This window comes from Orcinus orca, chromosome 15, assembly GCF_937001465.1.
Source record: "Orcinus orca chromosome 15, mOrcOrc1.1, whole genome shotgun sequence".
Taxonomy (NCBI): Eukaryota; Metazoa; Chordata; class Mammalia; order Artiodactyla; family Delphinidae; genus Orcinus; species Orcinus orca.
In genome coordinates this window covers 60,517,241-60,534,908 of record NC_064573.1, presented here as the reverse complement: position 1 = coordinate 60,534,908, position 17,668 = coordinate 60,517,241, and the positions used below count along the sequence as shown (strand labels likewise).

At 47.1% G+C, this 17,668-nt stretch overlaps 1 protein-coding gene across 1 annotated transcript in view; it reads left to right on the top strand.

Moving 5' to 3' along the window:
* The window catches only part of PIEZO2 (piezo type mechanosensitive ion channel component 2), a 151,493-nt gene that overhangs the window by 82,183 nt on the left and 51,642 nt on the right, over window positions 1-17,668 (top strand). Inside the window, exons 21-27 of the mRNA XM_049698180.1 lie at window positions 977-1,142; window positions 2,751-2,994; window positions 5,393-5,489; window positions 6,552-6,711; window positions 10,598-10,687; window positions 12,797-12,918; window positions 13,974-14,045. Of these exons, the coding sequence (XP_049554137.1) occupies window positions 977-1,142; window positions 2,751-2,994; window positions 5,393-5,489; window positions 6,552-6,711; window positions 10,598-10,687; window positions 12,797-12,918; window positions 13,974-14,045 (951 nt within the window). The remainder of the gene's footprint in view (window positions 1-976; window positions 1,143-2,750; window positions 2,995-5,392; window positions 5,490-6,551; window positions 6,712-10,597; window positions 10,688-12,796; window positions 12,919-13,973; window positions 14,046-17,668) is intronic.

The following is a 17,668-nucleotide window of genomic DNA, read 5'->3' as shown; positions in this document are numbered from 1 at the left end:
CATACAGTCACAGGCTGGTTTCCACGCATCAGCATCCCAGGCTGCTAGTGGCTTCTGCTGGCCCTGTTACATCTGCAGAGTTAATACATAGCATCGGAAACACCATGTTCGCTTTCATGATTTCACTTCCCAATGCACAACCCCGCTCTCCGCCACCACACACCCACCTTCTAGAAGGTGGACTGCAGGGGGAGGCCTTGTCCTGGGCAAATTGCTTGCTTCTTGCTGCCACCGCAGACATACACCTACAGGTGGGCTGGGGTAGCCGGAAGGACGCAGCCGGACCACAGATGCTCCTGAGTGGGGCTGCAGCCCGAGCCCGTCCAAGGGCGGGTGACCATCCAAAGGTTAAGGTCTGGGCACCCGCCGTAGGGGGTGGAGATTTGGTGCTGCCCACCCACATGCGGGTGTAGATTAAACACAACGCCTCTGGGAGGGGGAAGTGTTCTGGGCAGCCGGCCATGAGGGCAGCTCCGTCGTCTCTACCCGCCCCCATCGGCCACCGTCTTCACCTGCTCTCACCAGCCTCCATGTCCTGTATGTTCTGGTAAGTCTGGTTACCAGTGCAGAGGGGGACGGAGAGGACAAAGAAAGCCAGAATGCCTGCATCTACGGCCTGTGAAGAGATAAAGATGATGGAAAGTGCTCAGTGGCCCCTCACAGCTTCAGGGGGAGATCAATGCAGGCAAACATTGTCGTGTAAGAGATTCGTGAAGACTAGTCATCGCCTGTTGCTTTCACTCACCGACGAGCATACAGCGTCCAGGGACTCTCCCCTGGGAGCCCCGGAGCGTCTGTGGTCCCTCCTGCGTCCCTGTGGTGGGTGGGGGAGGTTGGAATCCAGGAGGAAGTGAACTCCCAGGACGTAACTCAGGTAGCAGATGAGGAGCCGCTGGTACCCCGTGGGGACCCCTCCTCGCATCCCTAGATGCAGAGGGGGAGCAGGGGGTTTCAGTTCCCGTGTCTGTCTTGCCAGATGACTTCATGCTGCTTCTGTGCGCCTCCCTACAACGGCAGATTTTCGAGGATGAAAACAAGGCCGCCGTGCGGATCATGGCAGGTGACAATGTGGAGATCTGCATGAACCTGGATGCAGCCTCGTTCAGCCAGCACAACCCCGTCCCCGACTTCATCCACTGCAGGTAACGCAGCCGCCCGAGCGCACAGCCCCTGGGAAGGTGCATCCCTGGAATCTGTGCCTCCAGCTCCCCCTGCCTTTCCCGGGGAGCTGACCCGCTGATTGCACCCCCAAAGGCAAGAATCATGGGGCAGGATGGCCCAGTGGTCTGGAAGCCGAGCCTCCCACGTTTCCTGCATCCTCCGTGGACAGCCCTCAGCAGCTCTGGAAAGCAGCTGCCCCTGAACCCCAGGACAGCCCCGGGCCTCACTTGCTGCCCGGGAGCCCCGGAGGCTCCTCCGCAGAGCGTGTTGGCTGGTGTTTCCGTGTCCTTCTCACAAGCTTAGTTTTATGATTTCTGAAAATGAAGCAAGTCAGGGCTGAGGAGCGGAGGCCAGGCCTCCTGCAGGAGGAATTAACAGCTGCAGGCAGGGAGGGAAATGTGTGGAAAACATACAGTGTGCTAACGCGCACGTGTTGCACGCGCACACACACACTCAAACACGCCAGCAGCCCAGTTCTAATGACTTCAAGCCACACACATCAGGAGGCCCTGTGGGCGTTCAGATCTCACCCCTGGACTGAGTCACTAACATTACCTGTATGATCCTGGGACGCTGAGAAACACCGACATCTTATTCATTCTCCTGTGTGTTAAATCAAGGATGAGTGTAATATATTTTAGGAAAAGAATCATAGAAACATTTAAAAGTGTTGAATGTTTTAGTCTAAGAAGAGTAAAGTTCAAAAGTTCGCTTATGTGACAGTGTTCCTCTAAGGCACAACTTATTCCCTAACGATGCTGGGCAGTGTTGCACGTATTTATCAGAGGTGACTTGTTAACTCCCGCAAAATAGCAACTCTTTTATCAAATATCTGACCCACAATTGGTTCTTCTGTGCTTCTTTCCAAATCTGGGAAGAGAAACAACCAAAGCAAAACCTCCAAAACTGAGAGACTGTAATTAAGTGAACGCAGATGGGCCGATGGCCCAGGCCAGGGGAGCCGCGGCAACTACTTTCATTGCGGGAGGATGGAGGCCCGAGCACCTGCCTCCTTCAGGGAGTTATAGTGGAAGAATGGCTGCCACATGTCAGCTGAGGGAGGTGCAGAGAAACTGTTGGACAGAGCCTGGAAGCTCTGGGTCTGCTTGGGCAGAACTACTTCTCATCTGGAGGAGAGATTTTCACCTCTAGCAAAATCTTTGTATTTGTTTTAATCCATTAATTTCCAGTTCATGGAAAGGACTCCCTTTTTAACTGTTCTCTTCCTCCAGGAGGCATCTGTATCTTAGAATTTCCTCGGCTCCTATAGAAAGACAGAGAGGGTTTTGAGTACTCAGGTAGTAGGCAGAAAATGTTGCCACTTGTGGGACGTTTGGCCCAAATTCGATGAAAATAAACATGCACATGGTGTTTTCACAAGGTACCACTCTGTCCATCACTAACTGGGCGAGGGTTTCCTGTGGACCAGGCAGTGATCGGTGAGAGAGGAACACAGAGCTCCCAGGCTGGCCTGGACAGAGCCTGCAGACAGAGTCAGGAGGAGAGTGTGAATTTGTTCCTTCCTCAACTAGAGTGTCCCGACTTGATCTGTGCTGTCGTTTGTGTCGTCTTTCGGTTCTGTTTTGCAGATCGTACCTGGACATGTCCAAAGTGATCATCTTCAGCTATCTCTTCTGGTTCGTGCTCACAATCATCTTCATCACCGGGACGACCAGGATCAGCATCTTCTGCATGGGTTACCTGGTGGCCTGCTTCTACTTCCTGCTCTTCGGGGGCGATTTGCTGCTAAAGCCCATCAAGAGCATCCTGCGGTACTGGGACTGGCTGATCGCATACAACGTCTTTGTGATCACGATGAAAAACATACTGTCGGTAAGTGGCTCCGCCGTATAACACATTTGTGGTTTCAGCGTCAGAGTCAACGATCCATTCAGTGGTTATTAAAAGCCCGTGGCCCGTCACACTGCTCTCTTAAAAGCCCCAATAAGATGCTTGCAAACTCAGAATTCAAATGACCATTCATTACTCGTTGTTTTACCACATTAAGAAGAATCCTTTTTGCTCATTTCCAGCCTCTCAAGGACAAGAGGATATGTCTTCGTAGGAATAAACTCTAAAATGTATTTTATTAATTCAAATCCATCTCTTCTGAGGAACGATCGGTGACCATTCCTACGACGGGCTGCAGTGTGGCCCTTTTATGAGTTGAATCAGTCATGGGATGTCTTCAAAAATTGGATCATATTGGCTAAAAGCAACTCTTTTACCTAGAAAGGGCTGTGGAAGTGTAAATAGAATGGGTGCGGCTCTCCATGACACCGCTGGGGGTGGGGATGAGGAGGGATGGACCCCTGAAGGCACAGATGTTTTATGAAGCCCTGAGATGAGGGTGGATGCAGGGGAAGCTTTACGGCTGATCTGAGCATCAGCGTCTGGACTAGAAAACAGCTAAGACAGTGGAGGGTTGAGACAAACATCTCCCGTCCACAGAACGTGGCTGCTTCTCTATTAAATATCCGTGTTCCAGGGCACATCGTGGCCACTTCCCTGGTAGATAAACTGCCCACGAGTCATGCCGGAATCACGTGGATTCTTTTAGGCCACAAAGACACCTTTTAAACTATTTATTGTGCAGGAAATTAAACAACGACCTTTCATGAGCTGAAGGAGTTAATCCACCCCTACCTCCAGCTTAAAGTGAATCCCAGGGCCTGCTACTCAGCGGCTGTAACTGACAGTGCGTTAGAAGAACAGTGATGTACGACTTCCTGCTTCCCCCCTTCCTGGTACTTACAGATGAGCTCACCAGACAATTCTACTGGAAAGCATTTGACTTTTTTATTTTGGCACGTGCACTGCTGTGTTTAGAAATCTGGGGAAGCCAAGTCTATGTCACCAGGAGTATGTATTTGAAGAACTTATTTTGTGTCGTGACCATTAGAATGCTAAGTTTCTAGCTGATAGTCAAAATGATTTTTATTCATCAGTTCAACCCCAGCAGTGTGTGTTTGCCTGCGGGGTGGTGTTGAGAGTTGTTGGAAAGGGCATGAGATAGGACAGGAGGTCACCCTTTCATCCTAAAGCCCGTCTGATGGGCAGAGATCTGCGGCTGGAGGCCGATCCCTATGACTGTTCCTGGAAAGTGTGTGGCTGCAGCATCCGCTCATTCATTCATTCGTTCTCTAAACCTGTGTTGCAGACCTGATCTTTGCCAGGCACTGTTTTATATCTTGAAGAACTAGAGGTGAATAGTACTCAGATTTTACCCCTGAGGAACTCACATTCTAAAAGAGAAGATAGACTTTCTTATAAATAATTACAGTACACTCTGTTAATGCTCATCGTGACAGTATTTTAGGAAAGCAGTACAAAACAGGATGCCTAATTTCTGGCCTGGGTAAGTTGGGAAGAGGCTTCCTGGAGGCGTTGCCATGTGCGCTCATCAGAAACTTGAATTCAGGGGTGTCCAGGGAGACAGAGGGGGGAAGAGATTCCCTGAGGAGGAGGCTATTTTCCCCCCTTGGGATGTGAACTTAACTGTGATAAGACATCACTGTTGTGAGACAACAATGTGACAGTCAACAAAGAAGTCTCCTTTACTCAGAGAATTGGCTGAAAAAGAATTGGCTCGGGCTTCCCTGGTGGCGCAGTGGTTGAGAGTCTGCCTGCCGATGCAGGGGACACGGGTTCGTGCCCCGGTCTGGGAAGATCCCACGTGCCTCGGAACGGCTGGGCCCGTGAGCCATGGCCGCTGAGCCAGCGCTCTGCAACGGGAGAGGCCACAACAGTGAGAGGCCCGCGTACCAAAAAAGAAAAAAAGAATTGGCTCCAAGCACATCCTCTCTTCCTGCTCTAAGAGCTACACCAGGCAGCTTATGTTTGTGACCATCTCCTGGCAAATAGCGTAGGTTTACTACGTCTGACTCTGTCTGACTCGTGAGAGTCAGAATCCCAGTCCTGGATCCGTGCTCACCCGTTTGCCATCACAGAGCCGGGCTGGTTCCTACGGTGGCCTGAGATTTCCTCTTTGAAAAGAGAGAAGCTTCCAAGTTCAGAAAGCGTCACGCTCAGGGTTCTCCCCTTGCTCCTTGAGTTTAACTCCCTGAGGAAGTGAAGCATCAGGCGCTCTACCCGGTGGGGACTGGATTTGGGGCCCCATCCACCACCAGACTGGGACTTTGGGAATTCTCGCACGTGTTGGGATTGCAAGACATCAGCCTTTTCTCCGGCTGTGGAGCTTCAGGATATGCCTTTCCCCTTTGTTTTTCAGATAGGAGCATGTGGCTATATTGAAAAGTTGGTTCAAAATAGTTGCTGGTTGATCCAAGCTTTCAGCCTGGCCTGCACAGTCAAGGGCTACAAAATGCGTAAGTATGAAAAGCAAATTTGGGAACAAAAGCACAAAGAAGGAAGGGCAGTGTATTGTTCTAATTTAGAAACTGGGCCGAAGCCCCTGAAGGGAAGAGGTGAAGGGACGTGAGTCAGCGTCTGCACGGAGCTGTGGGCTTGTGCCACGCTGGGGATCTGTGCTCAGGACACACACCCCCACCGCACCTCTCATCCTCTTCCACAAACGTCCCTGTCCCCCTCCCCAAGCAGGTCTAGGGGGCAGTTGTGGCCTTCAGCAACTCCTTGAACTTCCTTGAGTTACAATGGGAAGGGTCACAGATGCCCACACACACCTGTGGCTGCTGCGGTTGGAATCTCGGTCATCAAGTAGCTCTGCCTCCAGACCCCCCCCTCCTCTGAAGCTCAGAGAACCTCCACCGTGGGAAGACAGTTGGGAGCAGCAACAGGGTGTCTGGAGTTAGATTCCCACCTGTACAGAGGCAGGAGTTCCATTTCCGCCCCTCTGTGTCTTGCATCAGAACCCTGGACAGCACCTCCATCCTCCTTGGTGCCCAGGATGGGGCCTTGAACATGAAACCCCTCCCCCAACTCTGCCTTCCAATCCTTACTACACTTTGCAGAGGATGAAGAGGCACTGGAGTTTGTTCTGACTTAGGATCAGATGTTCTGTTGACACCCCTTCTTCCGATAGACCGTACCTGCTCCCCTGGCTACCCCTGGGGAAGCCCATTCCCAGAACATGTGTCTTTTTTGTACCAGAGATTTCCTCTGGCATTGGGACATAGATGTTATTTCTCCATGGCCCTTACTGGGTGGGAGGGGTCCCTTTCCATCCTCTGCCTTACATTATCAAGAGCTCACTTTGTGGTCAGCCTTGTGAATCAGTGCTGATACTGGATTTGAAGTGTGTGCCCTTGGCTGGGAATAAACCCACTCAGAGGGACTCAGTGCATCGGAAGTTTGCTCTTACACCTGTGTGATTGCCCAAGTCTGATCATGCCACGAGGGTTTATAAAATAACAATGAAAATGGGTGTAAGTTTTCATTTTTTTCTTCTTTTTCTTTTTCTTTTCACCCAGCTGATGATGATTCCTCGTGTAAACTACCGAGCGGGGAAGCAGGGATTATTTGGGACAGCATATGCTTTGCCTTCCTTCTGCTGCAGAGAAGAGTTTTCATGAGTTACTATTTCCTGCACGTCGTGGCGGATATAAAAGCTTCACAGATCCTGGCTTCGAGGTGGGTCAGGCCAAGGAGTCAAGGGGTTTCTCTTAAGAAACCTGTCAGGAAGTGATATTGCACTCTTGATTCCTGTCTGAGCTTGCTTGTAAAACCCACAAGAAATTAAGAGATTCCTTCCAGGAAAACTGATCCGAGAAGGCTTTAGCCCAAGGCCTTTAAGATCTAAAACAGAAGAGTAACAAGCAAGTCTATGGAGGGAATCACACCTTATGAGGACTGGGACACCCTTGAAGGTTAAAGATGGGCTGGTTGTCTGAGCCCCTCGGTCCAGACCTCATCACTGGAGTAGGTCCTCTGGCCTCGGTCAGAACAGGAACATAGGCCACGTCGGTCCAGAGTCTAGTCCGTCTCCCCCCACCCCCCACCCCCACTGCCGCCTCCTTTTTAAGAAGAAACTCCTAAAGACAGAGAAAAACATAATCTGTTATTTTTCAGACCGTAGACAGAGGAGCGTGTTACTCCAGCCTCACCCTAAACCCTTCCTGTTTGTCTTTCCTTATCCCCTTCCTTTCAGGCTCTTTTTCCCCAACAATCTGATTTTTTTCTTCTCTGGGCCAGTGGCACTGTTTATTACTTTCTCCTTAGATTCCCCCTTTTTCCATTTTCTGCCCCCAGTCGTATAGGTTTAGGGAAAAGACTGGGAAGAGACCTAGGTACCGAAGAGGAGGCCATTGAGATGGGGGTCAAAGGGCAGCTGCACGATCCGCTAGAGCGAGCTTGTCTCTGAGACCCTGGCCCTGCCTCAATCCCATGGGACCCATGGTGCTAAACGACCTTATAAATGCTAGCTTGTATCGTATCAATTACCAGTATTGATCATTCTGATTCTCTCTCTACCACCAGTGTTCCCAGAGCCTATTTCTTCTCTGCCAGGAGAAGCAACATGTGTATTTCAAAGGTCCATTTAAAGGCTGAGAATTCCCAGCCATTGTTAACTAACCTGGAGCCAAATAGGATGAGGACCCAGTCGGGCACCTGCATTTTTTTTTTAACATCTTTATTGGAATATAATTGCTTCACAATGGTGTGTTAGTTTCTGCTGTATAACAAAGTGAATCAGCTATACATATACGTATGTTTCCATATCTCTTCCCTCTTGCGTCTCCCTCTCACCGCCCCCATCCCACCCCTCTAGGTGGTCACAAAGCACCGAGCTGATCTCCCTGTGCTATGCGGCTGCTTCACCCTAGCTATCTATTTTACATTTGGTAGTGTATATATGTCCATGCCACTGTCTCACTTCATCCCAGCTTACCCTTCGGGCACCTACATTTAATCCGAGGAGCCTTGCTGCACCCTCAGTCCTCACCATGTAGATGGACGCTGACTTCATTTTGGGACAGTAATTTACCATTACAGTTGTTTTCCTAACGCCCAGGACATCATTTTCAGAGCAGAACATAATGTCTCATCCCAATAGTAACCTTATTTACTTGTATGTAGCAGCCAGTCCTTTTGCTAGCAAATGCATCTTTCTCACCTTCCCCTAAAATTCGGTCCTTAGACACTCAGGACATAATAGTAAGCCAGCATCTTTTTCTCAAAGTTGTCACAATTATTCACAAAGCATAATCTTCCTGTTATAGAAACTGGTGGCTTTGGTCAGAGTACAGCTCATGCTTGTCAAAAAACAACCATGTCTTAATAAGCACTGAACTCACGATGCAACTTCCAAAGACTAGACTAGACATTCATTCATTCACTCGTTTGCCACCTGCTCTGTTATGAGGAGGTGGATGCTTGCCATGCGTGCCCTCCTAGAGCCTGCAGACGGGCAGGGAGAGGGACCCGTCCACAAGCCGCTGCAGGTGGTGGGACACACGTGATGCAGGAGGCATTCGGGAACCTGGGGATTGTAGGCAGGTGTGCAACCAGCCGCGGGGCAGGACCAAGGCAGCCTCCATTCCAAGCTACAGCCTGAGGGATGAACAGGAGTGAGAGGAGGAAGGTGCAGGAGGGAGACAGACGAGGGAGGTAACCGGGGGGTCGGAGTGGCTGGCACACAGACATGTGAAGATGAAGACAGTAAGTGGAGAGAAATAAGCTGCGGGAAGGCCAGACTATCAGGGGCCTTAGAACCACGTTTATGACTTTAGAAGTGGCTGCACTTGCTTTTCAGTGGGCTGCAGGACAGATGGGGTCTAAGCAGGACCATAGGCGAAGGAACCAGGTAGGTGGCGGCTCTGGTGATCCAGGATGGAGGTGATGGCCGGGACTATCTTATAAATTAAGATAGTTCAGAGGTGAAACTGGCCCAGGTGGAAATCGATTGGTTGGCAGGGAGGTGGTGATGGGAAGGGAAGAGAGGAGGGCACTGTGCCCAGGATTCTGGCCTCAACAGGTGGTGGGGGGACAGCCCCAAAGGTAGAGGGTCTGAGGAGCTCTCAGCCGGGAGCGGAGATGGGCTCCGACTGTGGAGCTGTGGGTCTCATGAGCTTGTGAAACACACGCAGCCCGTCGGGAAGCCCTCGGGCAGCTGAGTGGACGGGTCTGGAGCTGTGAGGAGACTTGAGGGTCATCGATACACAGACGGTGTTGGGGCAGTGGAGTGATTGGAGCTGCCCGGAGAGAATGTGGAGGTGAGACAAGGACCCTGGGCAGCAGTCACACCTCAGAGATGGGTGGGGAGTCTGAGCCAGTAGGAGAGCGTGGGCCCGAGGACAGCGGCTTCAGAGCGGAAATTCAGTAGACAAGATACGCAGAGACAAGGCTGAACGCTGAAATCAGTGACCTCGACAGGTGGGGTCAGAGCCAAACACCAGCGAGTTCAGGTTGAGGTGACAGCTTGGGGATGGTGCCTGCAGGATATTTGACTGCAGGGACAGTGATGCAAGGCCGTGCGTAGAAACCCGTGCGGTGTGTTCTTTTTCTAAGATCAGCAGACCCGAGCATGGTTGCATGCCTGTGCGCAGGATGCGGTGGGGATGGGAAGGTAGAGATGCAGGAAGAGGGGCTGAGAGGGAGGGCCAGGGCCCCCCAGGCTGCGGATTGGGAGGCGCTGGCCACTGGCGTGGGCTGTCACCTTCTCCACGTCACCGCAGGAAAGGCCATCTGGGGTGGGTGGCAGGAGGCTGAGAATCATTGCCTCGTGACTTTGTTCTCTCTGGAAAGCACGCAGCTGGGTCGTCTGCCAGGAGTGAAAAGCCCTTGACAGAATTCTAGTTTGAGGAAAGTGTAAGGAGCTTGAAACAGCCGCTGTAGAAAAGCAGAATTTCCGTGGCATGGGGGAGGGGGCAGTTCACCAGATCCTCTGCCCAGCCCTGCATTCCTGCACCGCTGCCGCCCCGTCAACAGGCAGCACGGGACCGGCATCCCAACGGGCTCCCGCAGACGGGATGGACCCCAATGGGACAGAGCTGAGGATACGGAGAAGTTGATGAGCTCTAGGGGACCTGGAAGTGGCTTGAAAAGTGAGAAGGAACAGAAGGGAATGGAAGGACAGGAGGAAGAGAATCAAAGGGAAGGGGCTGGACGGCCCATCCCATTGCATTTCCCCTCACGAAGCCCCAGCTTGCTCCACGCCCTTTCCTGCTTACTGAGTAGAAAATGACCCTGAACTCACCCCTCCTTAAATGTCCCCTCATGGGACGGCCATAATGAGGGCAGGTCAGGGGCACAGGCTTTAAGAGGCTTGAAGGGGCCTTGACAGTCTCAGAAAACACACACCGTTTTCTTTTCTCTTATCCGCAGGGTTGTGAGCAGCCCCTCCCGCCAGGGGAGGCAGGAGGCGGTGCGTGTCCATCCACAGGGAAGGGACTCCCACTCCCAGCCAGGCAGCTGCCCCCAAAGAATTGTTTTCTAGCCCTTAGTAACCGTTGTCAGGGGAAGGTGGGTAACACCGATAAAAATGCTCATTTGTTCCATGTTTCTGACTTTCTTTTAGGGGGGCTGAACTTTTCCAGGCCACGATTGTAAAGGCTGTAAAGGCAAGAATTGAGGAAGAGAAAAAGTCCATGGACCAGCTTAAGAGGCAGTAAGGATGCTTTCCTTTTATTTGGGGTTTGCCTGGTCCCATTCTGCCAGCTCTCAGCTCCCAGGGAGCCCCAAGCCCTGAGGAATCCGTTTGTGGTAACTTTCACAACTGCCCAGGAGTTTGCTCTGGGTGTTGACTGAAATGGAAATGGTCCAAAGGAGGAGAGCATGGGGTGGGGGGAAGGGGGCCGCCATGGGCGGTCCTAGTTCAGATGCTTACTCGGGAGCCTTGGGCAGGTCTGCCGAATTCTCTGAATTCCAGTTTCCATTTTTAAATCAGGACTCACAGTTCTACCTGAGTATTGGTAAAGATTAAAGTTAGTGAATGAGACCGGGTCGTTCCCAGTAATACTCACTTGAAGTCCATCGTATCTGTGCGTTAAGTGAACAAATACAGAGTTCTCACTTTGGAAGGATCTTTAGAGATAATGTAATCCAGTCTGCTTGGGAAGAAACTGATGACCCATGTAATAGATGACTTAAAATCCACAACTAGGGCTTCCCTGGTGGCGCAGTGGTTGGGAGTCCGCCTGCCGATGCAGGGGACGCGGGTTCGTGCCCCGGTCCGGGAAGATCCCACATGCCGCGGAGCGACTAGGCCCGTGAGCCATGGCCGCTGAGCCTGCGCGTCCAGAGCCTGTGCTCCGCAACGGGAGAGGCCACACCGGTGAGAGGCCCGCATACTGGATAAAAAAAAAAAAAAAAAAAAATCCACAACTAACCAGAGGCAGTACTAGAAATACACCCCGAATTTCCCTGTATCCAGTTCAAGGCCTCCTTTCCCACCACACCATTCTGGAGAACTCAAGTAATGGACTGACTCCACCCAGGAGATCTGAGAATTCTTTCTTTCTTTCTTTTTTTAATAAGCCCACTGAAAATAATTATTCTCTTAGAGTGAAATTTCTAGCAGTAAGTGGAACCTCTGAGGATTGCTAGTGCCTCCCATGTTTGGGGCCAGGTTTAACAGCTGATGGCCATAGAATTCAAAACCTAGCCACTTTCTCTAAGGAAACGGAGATACTCTGTCAGCCCACCAGGAAAATTCCCCGAGTTTGCTAGGACTACTTAATTCCATCCTGACCTCATTTTTCCAGCTTCTTTCCCTGTGCAAAAATATTTGCCAGTAAAAATTACACTATCCCATGGCATGGTTATTTTCACAATCAAAGATACGAGTTATGTAAAACTATATATAATGAAAATACAGTATGGTATATCTATTACTATTGTTGTTTCTAGCTATCTAAATCAGGTGTAGAGAAATAACAAATTTGAACCCACATGTAGAACGTGTTCTGAATTTCCCGTAAGTGAGACCTGTTACTATAACTCATGTCACTGGACTTTTCCATTTGTGTAAGAATGCATCCTCTCAAGTGAGAGGTCAGAATAAAAAAGAATGAAGGCAGTGATCATTGCAAAGGACAAATATTATTTAAGCTGCCCAAAACAGAAATGTCACTTAAATCGGTTTAAAACTTGGGCAATACATTCAGAATTTTAAGAAACTAAATTAAGAAATGAAATCTTTCACGAGGGCAGATGTGGGAGAAAAAGCTCAGCATTGCGGTTTCTGAATAGACTTCCTGAATAAACAGACAAAAAGCTGCAATTCAGCATTTTTCCAGATCCAATAAGAGCTTAGATTTGACATGGAGAAGAGTCGCAGGGTCTGATAGAATACTCGAGAACATTTGAGGAACAACTTCCTATTTACAAAACAGTTCTCATGCGCATACATCTTTTCACCTGACCTTCACGACAACTATGTGAGGCAGACAGTATCTAAAAAGATAATGCAAAACCTGGGAGAATAAAGGATTTATATTTCATAATTTGCTGTGTTCAGAATGGCTTTGGTACAAGGTATAAGTGGACTTAAAGTATTTAGCATAATTACTATTGATCATATGATTGAGCTAGCACCTGTGTAGTGCAAAATAACATGGGTATAAAAAAAAAAAACAAGGAGACGTGTCGCTAATAAGTAAGCATCCACAAGTCCCAAATGTTGACCACTTTGTCCATGATTTTAGCTGTTTGCATAAAAGTGTACAGGTAACTATGGGTGTGTTCTTGGCATTGCTGCTGCTGTTTTGTTGTACAGGATGGATCGCATCAAGGCCAGGCAACAGAAATACAAAAAGGGTAAGGAGAGGATGCTGAGCTTGACTCAGGAGTCAGGGGAAGGCCAGGACATCCAAAAACTCTCTGAAGAGGATGATGAAAGTATGTTGAAACATTTCCTTCTTAGCCCAGAGTACCTTGATGTTGAGTAAAAGCATGATATTGGGTAGGGCTGTGAAATAATGTTACTTTTCCTTCTGCCAGTTTTATCAATGTATCTTTTTAACTCAGCAAGTTTTATGTTCCCATTGTGAGTGGGATGTGTTTGTTTGTTTCATACAGTACATATGTAATGAGTCTGTGACTTTACAAGTATCCCCCCAGTTCAGCAAGACGACTTTAATATAACCTAGCTTCTGTTTCACGGACGTGTGATTCTGAAGAAAATAGGATAAGTTTGCTTCATTTGTTCCTTTAGGGAAGCTATTTAAGATGTGCAGTCTACTGTTGCCTTTGATTTCTATAAATTTTATACAAAAATTAAATATGTAGGTCTCTGAATAATAGTAGTTAAGATATCATTCAATTATGGTCTGTTCCAATGAAACTTAAGATGAAATACATATTTATTATATCTAATTACAGATTTGTTACATCCAATTAAGTTTAAAAGCTCTTTTTAAAGATGTTTGCATGGCGATTTTCTGTTTGAAAGGAATGGAGAAACAATGCATGGTATTCTGCCAGTGCATAATATCTATTTATCAACAGTAAATTTATATTTTTCCAACCATGCATTAAAATGATCACAAGAGAAATTTCTGGTTATTGGAATTATGCATTTTAACAAATTATTTGCCACTAAATTGTTCTATAATATTTGGGTGATGCTTCTTTTCTGTTAATTCCATGGAAAATTTACTGTGAGATGCATTTTTGACAGATAACCCCTTCATTATTATATTTCTTCATATGCCCTCAATTCCTAGAGAGAAAGTGAAAACGTGGCGTTATGTTAATAGAATACTGAGTATTTACCTTGTGAAATCGGCTGCTGACCCATGGAAACTTTTCAGATTCAGTAGAGTTTCTTTTCCTGACTTCTGATGTACTTTTGCAACTTGTCTAGATTTTGACAATTGAGTTGTTAAAGCGTGGTTTTCAAAGTTTGTTTTCTCACTTTCTAAGAATTAATATTTGGACATATTTTATTTTAGGAGAAGCAGACAAACAGAAAGCCAAGGGCAAAAAAAAGCAGTGGTGGCGGCCTTGGGTTGATCATGCTTCCAGTAGGTTTTCTTGATCCTCTTACAATTTCATCGATTCTAACCCTTATATCCTTGACCAGAATTCAGGCGTCCCCATGACCTGTGTGTCCCATGCATGGTTTGACGCTTGTGACTTGATAGGGGGTCAGAGGGTAGGAAATGTGATCTCTGTGGGTCTCTGAGCCCGACAGACGGAGTCGTCCAGAGCAATCAGCTGATTACCCTGTGGCTTACGTGCTCCCAAGTACCACTTACAGGCTCAGAAAGGGAAGAGGGATTGATGACTGTATTATCCAATTCTGAGGTCCAGAGTTCTGCTGAGATGTATTTGTTTCATGGCTGAAAGCCCTTCTTGAAAATGAGTTTCAGCTCTTCCTGGGACTCTGCTTTAAGGAGAACCGCTATATTCGGAGTGTCCGTGACCCTCTTTGTAAGGCACTTGACGTGAATGCCAACGAGCACCACCGCCCTCCCTCCCCGCCGCCCCATTCCCAGAGCTTTGATTCCATTTGCATGTAAAATTTCTGGGCAATTTATTAAACATAAAGATGAGGACCTTAAAACACATTTACTTTCTCACCCTGCCTCCTTCCCAGTTTCAAAACAGCTCTAAAACTACACTCTAAATTCAATGCCCAACATGTGGCTGGCCTCAGAGGCACCCGCAGCTCAGCCAGGACCAATTCAGAGCAAAGTCAGAAGATGGTTTTGGAAAAGCAGAGCTTCATAGCCACACAGAATTGGAGCATTACCCCGCTGATCACAAGAAAAAAAAAAAAAAATGGATGAGAAATCGTGGAACTCGGTGGCTTTATCTGCTCCGCTTGGCAAAGGGCACAGCACTCACTGTTGGCGATGGTATTCTAATGGAACGATCCATTTCAATCTGGCCCTCCTTGAATTTGTTAGAATATTGAATAATTATTAATTATCTTGCATATTACTCAAAATGTCTTCAGCCGTTTGCGTCTTATGTCTCGATTACTGTAGCTAATGTAATCACGAGTAATATCACCAAGGTCCGTAACATCAGCAGGGTGATATTCAGAATCACTAGAAAATCACAGATCAGAATCCTTTCCCTCCCCTAATTCTTACTGTCATTTAGATCCGGTATTGGCCTTTCACCCAAGAAATAATTTCCTAAAATCAGCAAGCCCATTTGAGGAAGTGATATTCAAAATTTGCTCAGGATACCTGGATGTAATCAAATGTAATCCCAAATATTGAATTTTAGCATTATGGTATAAAAAAAATCCATGAGTTCTAAAGAGTTTCATTTTATTTGCTGCTCAAGTCCAAAGACAGATTCAAGTTGAAATTCCGTGTGACTCTTATGGTCCACTGGCGTGTCAGTCATGCTAACAATCTCGTAGTGCAGATGCTGTGTGCCGATTTCTATCAAGTCACAAGTAAACTGTGCCGATCTTTCTGTTTTAAAGGGCCCTTTGCTAATTTAGAGAGACCTATCCATTTCAAAATGGTGTCATACTGATGTTTTGTCCTTTCGTCCGGGGTTACATTCCTACTGCAATCGTTGTGGTTCTTTCCTTTGCTCATGTAAACATTGCATTTTGGAAGGAATTGGATATGGTCTTTGATCATCACCTTATGAGTTGGTTATCCTTGAAAGAACTTCTTCTGAAGGTTATTGACTTTAGATTTTCTGATTCATTTCACCCTCATTATATCAAGTTCTTGAAGGCTGGTATTACACTACCTGTGCCTGTTACAACACTTCCAGTGCAATAATGCTGGGATGTGTGCCACTCATAGTTTGGAATCAGAGTCTGACCGTGGCATTAAAATTTTTCTACAAAACATATTCCTTTTTACCAGCTGGTGAGGAAAGGAAAGGAATTGACATGAGGTTTATTTTGTAGACTGTGATTTCCAGAACTTGCCTGGAAGCACTTTATTGAAAGCCCTTTTTCTGATCTCTCTTGAGTCACTGGGCTTTTAAATATTCCTTAGAGGTGGCAAGTGTAAGAATAAGTGTCTTTGGAGTGCCCTTGTGTAAACCCACTGAAGACGTAATAATGCTGTTACATTGTTCATATTATGGGTAAGCATCTGAGATGCTTAACATGGTCCGTAGGGGACACCCTCTCAGTTCCATATCTATGTGCACACAAACCATTGCATCATTGCTGTTCAATGATACCTTCCATCCTCGTGTAGTGGGTCTCCGTGTCAATTCTGTACAGCCTAAGTCAGTGCCAAGCGTCACTTTATTGTCAAATATCTGAAATAAAGGGCCAAGTTCCTTTGGGATACAGGTGGTGGGATTTTAAAAGTCATTTTCACACTCAGCCGTCAGCATCAGCATTCATGGTACATATATGGACCCAGGCTGGGGCAGGATAGCTGTCAGAACCCAGAAACGTATATATAAGAGCTTCTCTACTTGTTATTAGCAGATAGAACTTCAGAAAATATTCTCTATTTCCTAGTTTTATTTCAATAACAACTTATAAAGGAATTGGAGACTTTTAAAATACCTCCTTCTTTTTTTGATGTGTTAATTGTACTTGTCACATACAAATTGGCAACATTTTTCAAATAATAAAAATCAGTGTTATGACTGTGATGAAAAATGTTTGGACTCAGTATCCACATGAAAAAAAGTTATTGAAGGTATGATTGAATACAGTTGAAGCTATTGTTGATTTTAGAGGCTATAATGAGGGTAAAATGTTCAATATTGGAAATCTTGGTTTTTACCAAATGACCACGTGACGTCAAGTCCATGTGACTTTCCCTCAAACCTCTGAGCTTATCTGAAGCATTACTTTCATGGTCACCCTCACTGTCCAACAGAATGCTATGACTTTGGTTTGTTCTTGCTTATTCTTACCTTATTTTGAATTGCGTTTATTTCCTCAGGCTTAGGCCCAGTCCTCTGGGCCTGGTTCTTTCTTCAAAATAAAAATAACAAATTACAGTGCTTCTGTTCAAGGATATAAGGCCCAATTCATGCACACTGCATCTTCACGATGGAGCCTTCAGATTTGTCTGAAATCTGGGCAAAATTATTCACTGTTGTGTTTAGTGATATTCAAGCAACTAATTTTCAACAAGCCAAGGTTCCCCATGACCTTACAGCGGAGAAGTCCAAAAGATAAATAAAGACATCACGTGATGTCATCCAAAAGACACCTCAGCATTTGAAAACACAAATGTAACTTGAAAATATGAATATGTTTTCCTGCAATGATGGTACAGTTCTTGTAGCATCAGAAATGCACATGCTGGGTCTCTTTTCTCTGATACAGTAATGATCAAATTGATAAAGATTCCATTCTCAAACTTCTTTAACTCTCTGAACATTTCAGCTCTCTCTGCTCCCGTGCTTAAGACAGCAGTATGTCCCGGTAGGGACAATGTCAGGCAAGGCAAGGACGATCCATACTGTTTGTGCTTTGGGTCTTATGGTCGGCACAGTTCTCCTCAAATTTCAGTAAGTGACTGAGGGCTTCTGGTTGACCAGAAGCCTCACAGCGCTAAACTGTGTGGACCATGTCTGCCAGACCTCCATCTGTCCCATTCTAGGCATAGAAACAGCCAGAGTGTGGTGGTGGTGCTCTTTTTTTTGATGTTACCTGCCCATTTGCTCCTCATGACAATGTGTGATTTTTTTAAAA